Source organism: Diabrotica virgifera, chromosome 7 (genome assembly GCF_917563875.1).
Source record: "Diabrotica virgifera virgifera chromosome 7, PGI_DIABVI_V3a".
NCBI lineage: Eukaryota > Metazoa > Arthropoda > Insecta > Coleoptera > Chrysomelidae > Diabrotica > Diabrotica virgifera.
The window spans coordinates 11,435,453-11,449,339 of NC_065449.1; the positions used below are offsets into that span (position 1 = coordinate 11,435,453).

The 13,887-nt window shown below is 32.0% G+C and overlaps 1 protein-coding gene across 50 annotated transcripts in view; it reads right to left on the reverse strand.

The window, feature by feature from the left end:
- The window catches only part of LOC126888447 (uncharacterized), a 38,575-nt gene extending 27,374 nt beyond the window's left edge, over nucleotides 1–11,201 (reverse strand). For 26 of the 50 annotated variants that reach the window (XM_050656763.1, XM_050656750.1, XM_050656757.1 and 23 more), the window contains exon 1: nucleotides 11,086–11,201. In XM_050656763.1, the coding sequence (XP_050512720.1) occupies nucleotides 11,086–11,103 (18 nt within the window). In that variant the 5' untranslated portion in view covers nucleotides 11,104–11,201. The remainder of the gene's footprint in view (nucleotides 1–11,085) is intronic. The other 24 variants (XM_050656729.1, XM_050656723.1, XM_050656751.1 and 21 more) reach the window with 1 other exon arrangement.
- Between the last annotated feature and the right edge of the window lie 2,686 nt (nucleotides 11,202–13,887).

Here is a 13,887-nt window from a genome sequence, read left to right on the forward strand (position 1 = left end):
CAATTTTTTTATATATATTTCATACGTCCCCATGACGTGTCATCATCAGTGACGTCATACATCTGAGCATGATGACGTATTCGATGATTTTTTTAATGGGAATAGGGATCGTATGTTATCTCATTTGAAAGAGTGTTCAATTCTCTCTTTAGTAGTATAAACAATAGTATAATTATTTATACAGGGTAGCCAAAAAATAATTTTTGAATTAAATTGATTAATTAATTTATTTAACTCAAAATATATTTTATTGCTGCCATAAAATAGAAAAAAAAATATTATTTGGCAAATAAACATTGCTTTTCGCTTAAATTAAATGTTCAAACTGTCAAGAGGTAGGTGAGAGGCTGTTTGTGATTTAATTTAAGCGAAAAGAAATGTTTATTTTTGAAATAAACATTTTTTCTATTTTCTGACAGCAGTAAAATGTATTATTAGTTGCCACAAGACCCCTATACCCATTTAAAAAAAAATCATCGATTACGTCATCACGCTCTGATGGATGACATCACGTAATATGAAATATATCCCAAAAAGTTGCAATATAATAAAAATAAAAATGGTCCTATTTCGGCATTTCCTTAAAATCTAATAGGTAACTATTGCCAAATATCGAGGTGGACTCTTTTCTTTGGCCCACCCTGTATAAATTTTTATTCATTGTGAAATCTGGTGAAAATACATATATTTTTATGTCATTAGATAGTTTATTTGAATTTTAATTACCCTGTCCGCAAACGCTCGAAATTTGACCATTTTCTCAGGCCTGTAACTCCTATATGACGTAAGTCTGCAACTCCAAATTTTTACTTCTTATTCTACTTGCTAGGGGCTAACATTCAGCCAAATTTCAAATTTTTTCATCCGTGCCCATCAGAGATATAAGGGGTCAAACTTTTTTTTTTCAAAAGATTTTTCAAAAAATTACATTTTTGAGATTTTTTTTGAAAAAATTTACTCAAGTCTCAAAGCTCAAACTTTTGTTATTTAAAGTATGTACGTATGTCTTTTCCAGAAAAAAATTACAATCCATTATCGGCTTGCCTTATGCTGTCAAGAAAATGCTGAAAATGGAATTTTATCAGTTTACCTTTTCAAATTTTTGAGGTTCATTTAAGGCCTTAAGGGTAGTTTGAAATTAAATAATGCTACAAGCAATTTTTTTAGAGCATACTTTTCTAAAAAGTTTGTTTTTTGATTTATTGTTCTAGGACAAACCTCAGTAAAAATATTAGCTAAAGAGCGAAGCCATGTTTTCCTTGAAAATGATTGACACGCTTTAACAAAAATGGCCGTCATCGGCAAACTAATTTTTTTAAAAATAAAATAAATACAATTTTGTACTCTATATAGACTGTTAAAAGTTAAAAGGGTAGAAAAATAAAATATATTAAAAATAGTCAAGCAACCACCTTTGGACCACTTGACTTGGATTGACCCAATCCTAATATAATATTTCTGAGTTTATTTCTAAGAATATTTCTAATTTCTAGGTATTTTTTTTATTACATATATCGGTTTTATAGCGTTCTATGCCTTTCCGTTCCTAATCGCCACTCCTTTTTATTATGGCAATCTTCTTCTCTTAAATTACTTTCCAAAATCGCCTTGGAGATGCCCTTTATCTATGTAGTTGCTGGTTTTCCTCATTTTCGTTGGTCTGTGGGTTCTATGCTTACACTTTTTTGGGGATTCTTCTTTCGTACATTCGTCTTACGTGTCCGTACCAAAATAGCTGTTGTCTTTCGATGTCATCTATGATTGTTCTTTCTATTTCCATTTGTTGTCTAATGTCGTCGTTTCTTATGTGTTCTAGTCTAGATCTCCTTGCTGATCTTCTCCAAAAATCCATCTCAGTGGCTAGTAATTTATCTTTGTACTTGTTGGTTAATTGCCAGACTGCAGCTTCATAAATTATCACTGGTTTTAATATTGTGTTATAAATTCGTTTTCTATTTTCTGTTCTTTTATTTTTTGCCACGGTATCGAATTCAGGGCTCCTATCACCTGTTTTCCCTTTACTATCCTTTCTTTAATATTTTCTTCGTTTCGTCCTATACTAGTTAGTTTTATTCCCCATTTATAAGTATCGTATAGTAAAACTTTTAACGATTATTAAAAAAAAAAAAAACGAAAAGAAGTAGCAGAAAGTATTAAGAAGATCAAGAACAGAAAAGCAGCGCGTTATGACAAAATAAACGGATAACTCATCAAATATGACGGAGAAGCTCTAACTAGAAAAATACATGGACTAATTGTAACGATTTGGAAAGAGGAAAGAATGCCAGAAGACTGGAAAACGGGAATAATTATAACGATACCCAAAAATGGAGACAAAAAAATATGCAAAAACTATAGAGGAATCACCTTGCTAAATGTGACGTATAAGGTTATGACGGGAATAATAAAGAACAGACTAGCAGATCATACCGAAAAAATCATAGGAAATTACCAATATGGATTCAGAAAAGAAAAATCGACGATAGACCCTATTCACATACTAAGACAAGTCATGGAAAAAGCATATGAAAATAACATGGAACTGCATATGCTTTTTGTGGATTTTAAACAGGCCTTCGATAAAATAAAAAGAGGAGAACTAATAGAAGATCTAACACGCATAAAAATACCAGGCAAATTAATACAGTTAATAAAAATGACAATGAAAGAGGCACAAGCAGTAATAGATTTAGGTCAAAAGACAACAGAGAAGATTAGGGTCCAAAACGGAGTCAGACAAGGGGATGCCCTGTCAGCTGAGTTATTCATTACAGCTCTAGATTGTGCAATAAAAGAAACAACAAATAACGGAAAAATTAATAAAAATGCAGTACAAATAGTAGGTTATGAAGATGATATCGTTATAATAGCCCGGGACAAAAGATCATTAATTAAGGCATTCTCTGAAATAGAAAAAGGGGCAAAAAGAAGAAGACTAGTACATGAACGCAAGCAGATTCAAGAAAACAAAACTAACACAAATAATAATAGATAATTACAGATTTGAGGAAGTAGATACATTCAAATACTTGGGAACGATGATTGTATACATTGTAGAGATAATGAAAGAATAGACCTGAAACAGAATCTATAAGCAGGAAATAGAGCTTACCGCAAAAATAAAAAAATAATAAAAGACAAAAAATTAAGCAGAAATACAAAGATGCAAATATATAAGACTACCATAAGGCCAGTGGTAATGTATGCCATAGAAACCAACCCCCTACCTTTAAAAGAAGAAGAACAGCTGAAAGTATTTGAAAGAAAAATAATGCGCAACATTCTGGGACCAAAAGTAATAAATGAAAACAAAAGGAAACCCTGTATGAACCACGAAATAGAACAATGCATGGAAGGAGAAAATATAGTGAAAGAAGCAAAAGCACGAAGAATAAGGTGGTACAGTCATATGAGTAGAAAAAGTGAAGATGATCCAATTAAAGTTATTACCAACTGGATACCCCCTGACCAAAAGCAAGATGGAAACAGCAAGTCGAAAACGACTTAAGAGTTATGGGAATTCGAAACTGGAAAAAAAAAGACTGAGAACCGAAACGAGTGGAGAAAAGTAGTGACGGAAACGAAGACACACCAGAAGCTTTGAGGAGACAGATTAGAAGAAAAGTGGACTGATCACCCATGTCTTAACGGATCATTAAATTGAAAAACAGCTATAACTTCCACGGGAGTGTACAGCTTATATACATATACATTAAAAAAAAACGAGAGATATGGTTCGTTTTTCGAAAAAGCAGCTGTTTACAATAGTGCTAATAAAAAAATTATCCTTACATGATGAAAACTTTATACCAGTAAAAGACAGAATTCTCTTTTTACAATTACATATGTTACCGGTGAACACAAACATCACACAAGTCTGCGTATCCACAGCAGACCACAGTGATGAGGAAATTGCAGAATCCAATAACAAATAAGCAATTTTATAAGAGATATACGGAGACACCAACTCCTTATAGTCATGGGAGCTTTCAATAAAAACATAGACAATGGAATATCCTCGGAACACTACTTGACAGTGCACAAACTATGTGCCGAACGAAAGGGAAAAGCGAAGAATAAATAACGAAGAGACACTCAGTAGTGAAACCAAAGTTTGCCAAATTGAAAGGGAACACTTTCAAAGTAGATGGAACACGACTTCTACGGAACACGAAAAGAAATATGAAGACTGATCAGCGGACAAAGAAACGAGATGGACGGACTAATAAAAACGAAACAAATTCAGAAGGAAACATGAACCCTATTTGCTAGTGTTGATGATAATGAACCACCAACATTAGAAGTCACGACGAATGAAGAAATAAGCATTGAGGAGGGAAAGGAAGAATTAAGGAAATCAAATAAGAAAAAATCACCAAGAGATTATATACGAAATGATATCCTAGAATAGGAAGGGCCAGATCTGACCAAACAAGTAATAAAACTAATTTAAAAGATATTAAACAAAACAGAATACTATAAAAATGGAGATTAAGAATACCACTACCTCCCTTGAGTCTAAATAAAATTATAACACTAGCAGAAAAACAAGTTTTAGGCTGGAAAGGTCATGCGCATACGCTATATTTATAATGAGGTAAATTCAAGAGAAATCATTCAAGAAACCAATAAATTCAAGAGAAAAAGGAATTTGATAGGGTCAAAAAAAGAAGTTTTCCATTTATTGTATGCAAGGAGATATGTTTAGGAATAAATTCACCAAAAAAGACAAATTACTTGGTTATAACAGGATAAACGGAACATACATAAACACAAATGGTGTTTATGAGCACTGATATCGACTAAAACATTGTCTAGTAAAACCGTGTACAAAAATGCTAAAGACTTTTGCAATGAGACAAGAGAAAGGATGAATAACGAGTACTCAATATGATGAAATAACGAAGACAATGTAACAACAAAGATGATAATAAATAGAAAGAGGTTAACCAGAAACCAGGAAGATGATAAAGCAAACAAATGAAAAAATCTTTGAAGAGAACTGCAAAGAGATCGAAGATCTTCAAAAAAATACGGTCTATTTTGTCTATACAAGAAAGTTAAAGACATGATAGGACTAAGAACACAAAATCTCACTGGTGCAATTCTGGATAAACAATGGATTACTATAACATAGACGGTTATTATGAATGAAGTATAACGCTGGACATAATACATCGAAGAACTGTTCGATGACAAAAGAGGGAACCTGGAATACATAGAAATAGCTTCAGGAGGAAAAGATCAGATGATTACTTCCAGGAAATCAAAATCAGGATAGAAAAGGCTAGGGCAAATTTCAACAAAATGAGAAAAGTACTTTGCAATGAGATTTAAAGTGGGAGCTAAGAATTAGGTTGGCGAGATGCTACCGTTTTCTCGACTTTGTTTTATGGAATGGAAGCTTGGACCTAGAATGTGACATTAATGAAAAAAAGAATGTGTGTGTACTTTGTACGCACGTAAGAAGATATTCTTCTATTATATAATAGGTAATTTAAACGAAGTAAATATACTTAAAAGGTTATTTGTACTTATTTTATTTAAAAATCAAACTAACTTTCTTATCTACCACTTTCAAAAAAGAAGAATATCTTCAAAAATTATATAATAATATACTTACAATCATAAAATCTATAAAGAAAATAAAAAAATAATAACTTGCTTGGGGCTTGAACCCACTTCACGTCTACAGCGCCGTACGAAAGTTGACGCCATTTCAAACAGCACCAAACTCTCGTATACGTCATGTGGGAATATACACAAACTAAACGTTTACACCATAAATTTATATGAATTTAATAAAATTATTAGTTTGATTTTCGTCGAAATAAAATAGAACAAAATATAGAGTAATAAAACGATATATGAAATGAAGATTTGTAGAAAGTTTGTTCGTAATCAGGTTATGTAAATTAAAGCATTGCCTACTAATAGGTAACTACATTATTTTGTTTACATTTTCCAAATAGATAGGTATTGAAACTATTAGGTATTTCCAACTGAAACATTTAGAATTACGTACCTGCGGGTTTTCAAAACTATTTAAAAAGTCACTATAATTATTATAAATTTGATTTTATTTCTGTCCACACATCAATAAAAACTAATATTATACAATATTTCTGTTTACCGATAACCTCCATATTGAACAATTATTGACAGATCATTTCAAAATTTCAACACCCAATCAGAGCCCGTATAACAACTAATACCATACTGTCGGGGTGCGCATGCGCGAGGATCAATCAAATTTTACCCTCAATCGATTCGCCGCTAAAGAAGAATATCTTCAAAAACTGGAATCAGTTAATTTGTGGGTATATAGAAGAATTCTGAAAATACCGAGCACAGAACATCTCACAAACGAAGAGGTTCTGAGAACGATGAATAAAGAAATGGAAATCTTGAATACAATCAAAGCATGAAAATTTGAGTATCTCGGACATATTGCCCGTGGATAGAGGTACCACTTGCTCCAACCGATTATGCAGGGAAATATTCAAGGAATGACAAACATAGGTAGAGAGAAGTAGAATATAAAAAAAAAATAAAGTACAAAAAAGAATGCATTTATTTTAATATTAAGATTAATATTTTTATTTGTAAAATGTATATGTTACAGTTCAAGTTGATTCTCAGTTAGAGTTGACTCCAACTAGTTGGAGTCAACTCCAACTGAAACGAGCAGTAAAAGTTGTTTTTAAAAATTTAAATCAACTTTTACTAGTTGGAGTTGACTCTTACTGGATCGATTCAGTAAATGTTGATTATACGAGAATCTCAAGTCCATTTTTGATGAGTGTGCGTTTCTTTGTTTTGACCGTTTCAACTACTTATTAGTATAGTCTGTAACGTCGCCCCCGTTAGGTAAATTATTCTGATTCGATTTTTTGCACAAACTTACTCAAAGAAATGTGTACATCCGTATAACAATCCTTATAACAAATACACAGGGTGTCACGCGGTACCGCGGTCGAAAAATTGTTTAACCAATTTTTGTTAACCAAATTCACAAAAATAATTTTTATCTACTCTATCTCATATTATGTAAAGCAGCGGTTCTCAATCTGTGGTACATGTACCACTGGTGGTACATATAATTATTTGCGGTGGTACACAAAACACACAAAAACTTAAAATAGTAGTACATAGTAAATCTTGATTATACAATCTAAAAATATAGAAATACAATAAAATAAACTTTAGATGGTACATGACTCATAATGATTGAGAACCGCTGATGTAAAGGTTTTATTGTGTGAAAATTGTAAATATAGATAGCAGCACATGAAGGGTTTAAAGTGTGTCTGAAGTAACAATGCATTTTAAATGGGTTTTACTTTTTCGCACTGTTTTTTAGCACATTGTCATATAATTAGACATCCTTAACTTTCGCCTTCGGGAGGAAATCAGACACGCCCTTGCAACGGCAACTGAAATCACAAAACAGCGACCACGGAAGCAAAGATGGATGACAGAGGAAATATTGGATTTAATGGATGAAAGAAGAAAATGAATATTACCATCCTTGGATTATAAGCTTTCATTTGACACATCATTTGTCATATCGGAAAAGAAATGAAAGGCAGAATTTACAAATCAGTCATCATACCAATAATGACATACGCGGCAGAGACACAACCCGACACAGAGAGGACAAAAATATTGCTCGAAACAGCCGAGATGAAAACCCTTCGAAAAATCGATAGTAAGACTATGGGACAGAGCTAGAAGTACAGATATACGACGGAGATGCAAGGTGGATAACATTAATAACTGGGTAAGAAACAGAAGAATAGAATAGAATGTAGTCAGGACAGCGAGAGACGGTTCCCCAATAGGAGGACGTTCTGTGGGAAGACCACGAAAACGATGGAACGACAACTTACTAGAGGCAAATTAAAAAAAAAACAGACAGAGTCATGTCTATACAAAAAGAAGAAGAAGAAGATTTGTCATTCTACCTGTTATAATGACGGAGGAGTTATATTCGCGGACGGACGGATAGACAGCCTAGGTTAAATTTGTCACCTTTAGTACCATCCTTGGATATTAGTCTTTCCTTTGACACCTCATTTGTCATTCTACCTGTTATAATTAACGAGGAGTTATACTCGCTGTCGGACAGATGGTACTAGGCAGTACCGTGGTCGAAAAATTGTTTATTAGTTATTTATGTACCAAGTCAGTAAAGTGGCTCTTTATCGAACGAGTCTGATATTACGAGCAGAGGAAGCGAAGCGAGCAACAGACGCGTTCGATAAAGAGTATTGAGGTGGTGCGTACAAAATTGTATCGTCAATCATAAAAAACATTAACACTTACTTACAATTTTGAGGAAATTTTTTTAATTTTAGACGAAATAAAAAATTCGTATGACAGTAATGACAGATGACTTTTGCACGTTGGCCGGTTTTGATGTGTAATCGAGAGTCATTAATATTGTATACCTACCTAATTACTAAATCTGTAAAGTTTTGATTTATTTTGTATGAATATAATTGCGAAACACTACAGAATTTTGCTTTTTGACATAAATTTTATTAATAATAAGATAAATTTTGTACAATATTTTTAATAATTTAAGTAAATAAATTTTAATTTCACTCAAATAAATAATCGATTGCTGCCATTGACCACTTACATTCAATCTCGGTTAATTTGATTAATAATCGCGGCAGGTAAAGTATCGCGTTTTAGTTTAGAAAGTTTTACTTTTCCGCACGCGTGTTACTTTTCCGCACGCGTTTTACTTTTCCGCACACGTTTTACTTTTCCGCACGCGTGTTAATTTAGATATGTTAATATGGCCTTAAAGTAATTATAATACATACAATAAACTAATATTTAGATATTATTTACTAACTTATTTCAAATATATCTTATTGTGTTCATGTTTTAATGAAATTAACGCGAGAATTCGATGAAATAAAATAATAATTTTGACATAATATTCGAAAGTCAAATCCGTAGACAATAACAGTGGTTTTGAATCGTCGTCATGGAAACCAAGATCGTCGTCATGCTAACCAATTATGCTGAAAGTTTGGTTTTGACAACCTTGTCAAAGAATTAATTTGTGTATGTATTTTCATATTAATTAAATTAATTGATTAAGATTTGGTCATTTTTTAAAGACTAGTAGAACTTTTAGTTCCTAACGCTTGCAAAAGTCTGTTTTCCGCACTCGACTGCTTGCCGAACTCCGCGTCATTCGGCAAACTGCAGTCGCGTGCGGAAAAGTATGACTTTCTGCACTTGTTAGGAAAATTATTTTGTGAAGTGAAAAAATTATTTGTGTGAATTTGTCTAAAAAATTGTTTAAACAATTTATCGATCAAGGTACTGCCTGGCACCCAGTAGATTTGTTATAAGGACCTCTTTTTGAGTAAGTTTGTGCAAAAAATACGAATCGGAGTAATTTACCTAACGGGGGCGACGATACATCCTAGACTAATTTGAACATATTCAGTAACGTTTAATTTCTAGAATCGGCTGTTTGTGTGAATCAGAATCAACTTTTACTAAATGGCATTGGGAAGAGTATACTTTTCCTAGTTGGAGTCTACTTTTACTAGTAAATGTTGAATATAAATCTTCATTTTATATTTATAATCAACTTTTACTGAAACCAGCCGTTAGAGTTGACTCCAACTAGTTGGAGTCAACTCCAACTGGATAATCAACTTGAACTGTAACATATACACTATGTGTTCTTGGTAAACATTAAATAGTATAATATATTTATATTTATTAACATAGTATGTACATTAGCTGTAATGAGTAGGTAAATAAGAAGTAAAAAAATTGTAATAATATTATAATAATCAAGTTTCACTAATTGGCAATATCTTTAATACATTTACTTTTGATTGAGACTGGCTGAATGACCATAGTCCAAGCCAAAAAAAAAAAAAAGTAGAATATCATGGCTGCGCAACCTGACAGAATGGTACGGATGTTCATTCAATTAACAATTCATAGCAGCTGTCTCTAAAGACAAAATAGCTATGATGATTGCCAACATCCGTCGCGTAGATGGCACTTAAAGCAAATAAAGATAACTGAAAATCTACTACGATGTAAACTGGATATAGAGGGACAAACAATAGAACAAATGAGGGATTTTAAATATCTGGGCATCACTCTACCTAGCTACGGAAAGCTCGAAACATTAGTGGACGTTTAAGGAAATACAGAAAACCTGTTATAGTCTGTTCGTTAAACTCAGACGCAACTTTCTAGATATTTTAGTCGGTGATTTTGCCAATTTTAATAAAATTGGCAAAAAATAATTACTAAATAGTTAATAATCACTAAATAGTTAGTAATTTTGCCAATTTTTGCAAAATCGGCAAAAAACAAAAAAATTATCGACAAAAATATCTAGCCAGTTGCGTCTGAGTTTAGCGAACCGACTATAGATGCCGGAACGAAACAATATGGGGAATAAAAATATCGGGAGAAATGAAAGACAAAATTTGTTGAACATATGTTGCAGAAACATAACAAGACAAAGAAAAAAACAGTAATGCTAGAAACAGCAAAGATGGAAACCCTTAAAGAAATTGATGGTATGATAACACACTATGGGACAGAGCTAGGAGTACAGATAAGACAAAGGTGCAAATGGAGAAAATTAAAAACTGGGTAAGATGAGTAACAAAGAGAAAGGTAGAAAAAAATGATCATATAAGCCGAATGACAAAAATAATAGGGTAGTAAAGCCAGTGAGAGACAATGACACAAGAGGAAGAAGATCAATGGGAAGACCACGAAAACGATGAAAAGACAACGTACCGTAGGCACATTGAAAATCTCACAGTCATGTCTACATAAAAAGAAGAAGTATGTATATAAATAAGCGTAGGGATAGTAGACAAATTAAGAAAGTCCAATGGAGCAAAAAATTGGGTTAGTATTCCAAAAATTGTCAAATTATTTTTGAAAACGTGGTCGACGCTACACATATTATACAAAAATTTCAAAAGGTACCAAAGTAATTAAAATATTTAAAAAAAAAGAACAATTATTTTTAAACAATTTTAAAGAAGATTTTGCAAATGCATAGGAGCTACTTACAAGTATTTTGAGCTTCATCTTGCACTTCTCGACTATAAGAAGAAAATGGGCAAAATTTGCTTATATAATACCGGCAAGTTATCGAAGGGGAGATTAGAGACTTTCACTGGTTATTTTTAAAATCGACATCGATATAGAAATCGTTATCTTTGATAAAACTGCTAATTAAAAATTTGTTTTCGAATCGACGGAAGTCTGGACCCTCAAATATTTTTTCAAGGATGTGATAGACTAGGGCAGTGGCCGGCAAACTTTTTAGCCAAAGAGCCAAATATGAACATTACAGCAATTTAAAAAAATTGGGAGCCAAATCTGCTTGTTCAGAAAACTTTTATTACACGAAATAAAATTAAAGCCCTACTACCTAGCCCCATCCATAACCCCCAAAAAATTAAAACGTGTTTTTTTCGTTTTTTGTGTATTTACGTTTCTAATCATCTAGAAACTTCTATTTTCTTTAGTTTTGTAAGGTTTTATTTTCTACAACACTGTATTTTTTACAAAAATTTTGGCGCTAAATCCATTTTTTTTTAATGTTGATATGTAGAACCAAAAAGGGAAAGAAGAGCAAAAGTGAGATTTTTTAGCTGATCATAAGAATCGGGAATACTATTCCAAGCGTTGAAAATGATCATGTCTTCCTTCTCCAGGTCATTCAAAGCAGACCACTTGTGTTGTGAACATTTTTTTCTTCTCTAATATTTCGAAATTAACACGAAGACGTTCGAATTTAGAGCGCCATACCTCCTTGTTCTTAAATACATATTTACTCCAAGGAAATAAGGCAAAAATATACCATGTTTGGGACACTGGAGCAGCCAGGTTGCAAATGGGTTTTTTTGGGTACTATATACCTAATATATTATACATACAAAAATGCCCGTCACAGTTCGGACGAGAAATTTAGTTATTAACAAATAAGTGTCAAAAATGGCAGTTTTTTCGTTTAAATCGCTACGGGTAAAAATAGGGTAATTAAATATCTTATTTATACTGTTATTCTTTTAGTAGATAAGCCAAGGTTTAAAATAGCAGTTTTTGAATTTCGGTTCGATCATTTGTTGCTTCATAAATTGAAAAATAAAACTAAAATTTCAAAAATAAAAAAATTACTATAACTTTTGTGAAAATGACCTTAAGACTTTCATATTGCACAAAAAGTTGAGACAAACAGTCCGTATAATGCACAAAAAATTTTAAGACGATTCGTTAATTAGTTTAAACTTTATTCAATTTGTTTATCCCAATGAGCTTTTTCTTCGCAATATTGTTGTTCAGAAAATAGTAATGTAATAGCAATTCTGTGAAAATCATATGAAAGAAGAAAAGTCATGTTTTCAAAGTATTTTAAAAAAATCATTAAAAAGTCATTTTTATCATTCCGAAAACATTTTACTAAAGTAGGGTTATTTTTAGTTCATAATTGTTAATATTGACTGTAGATTAAAACTACTTTGGGATTTGAAAAGCTGGTATTTTCATACGAATTCTCAAAAAAACACTTTTTGCTGAGGTTAATTACAGTCAAAGTTAGCCTCTTTTTTTATTTAATTGACAGCTACTTTGTTTATAACAGTTAAGCAACCCAACTAGCGCCATTTCGAAGTTGAAGGTATATAGTTTATGTGTAAAAGTTTGAGTAAACTTTAAACTTCAATAGAGTTATTAATAAAGCTTTAAAAATAGCGTTCTAACGAAATCGATTTGTGGTCGGTGGAATATTAAAATCCGTGCACTCAAAAAATGAAACTGATTCTTCAAAAATATGCTGCGATTAATATCTCCAGAGCTTGTTGATGGATTTTGATCATAATTTTTTAAATTGTATGTACTCGTAGTCTTGTAGAGTACGTTATGTATGTAAATCCCCACCTAACATTTCAAAATGTTAGGGGGAGTTCCCCTTATCACTCAGGGATATGAAAAATAGATTTCGACCGATTCTTAGACCTACCGAATATACATATATAATTTCATAAAAATTGGTCAAGCGGTCTCGGAGGAGTATGACAACAAACACTGTGACAGGAGAATTTTATAGATGAAATATATAGATGGGTATTAACAAATAGGGGTTGGTGATGGAAAAGTGTAAATTAAGGGTTGTATATATTTTTAAGCCTACATCGTATAAAATTAAGATAGACAATTTTGTCCAAAAAAATTTTAAAAAATGTCAGGGGGCAACCCCCTTATAACTTATGGGTATGAAAAATAGATTAAAACCTATTCTCGGTCACATAGGATATACTTGTAAAATTTCATAAAAATCGGCCAAGCCGTTTCGGAGTAGTATGGTAACTAACACTGTTACAGGAGAATTTGATGTATATTGAAGTAACTGTGAATTAAATAATAAAAGTGGCTAACTTTGACCGTAATGAACATAGGCGAAAAGTGTTTTTTGAAAATTTGTGTAAAAATACCAGCTTTTAAAATTTCAAGGTAAATTTACTCTACAGTCAATATTAACAAAGCTATTCAAATTGTTTTCAAGCCAAAAATGACTCTACTTTAGTAAAATGTTTTCGTAGTGACAAAAATTACTTTTTAATGATTTTCTTCAATAATTTGAAAACAAGACTATTGTTCTTTCATGTGGTTTTCACAGAATTTCTATATAATTATTATTTTCTGAACAATAACATTACAAAAAAAGCTCTTTGGGATAAACAAATTGAATAAAATTTAAACTAATTGACGAATCGTCTTAAAATTTTTTGTGCATTATATGGACTCTTTGACTCAACTTTTTGTGAAATATAAAAGTCGTAAAGTCACTTTGGCGAAAGTTATAGCAAA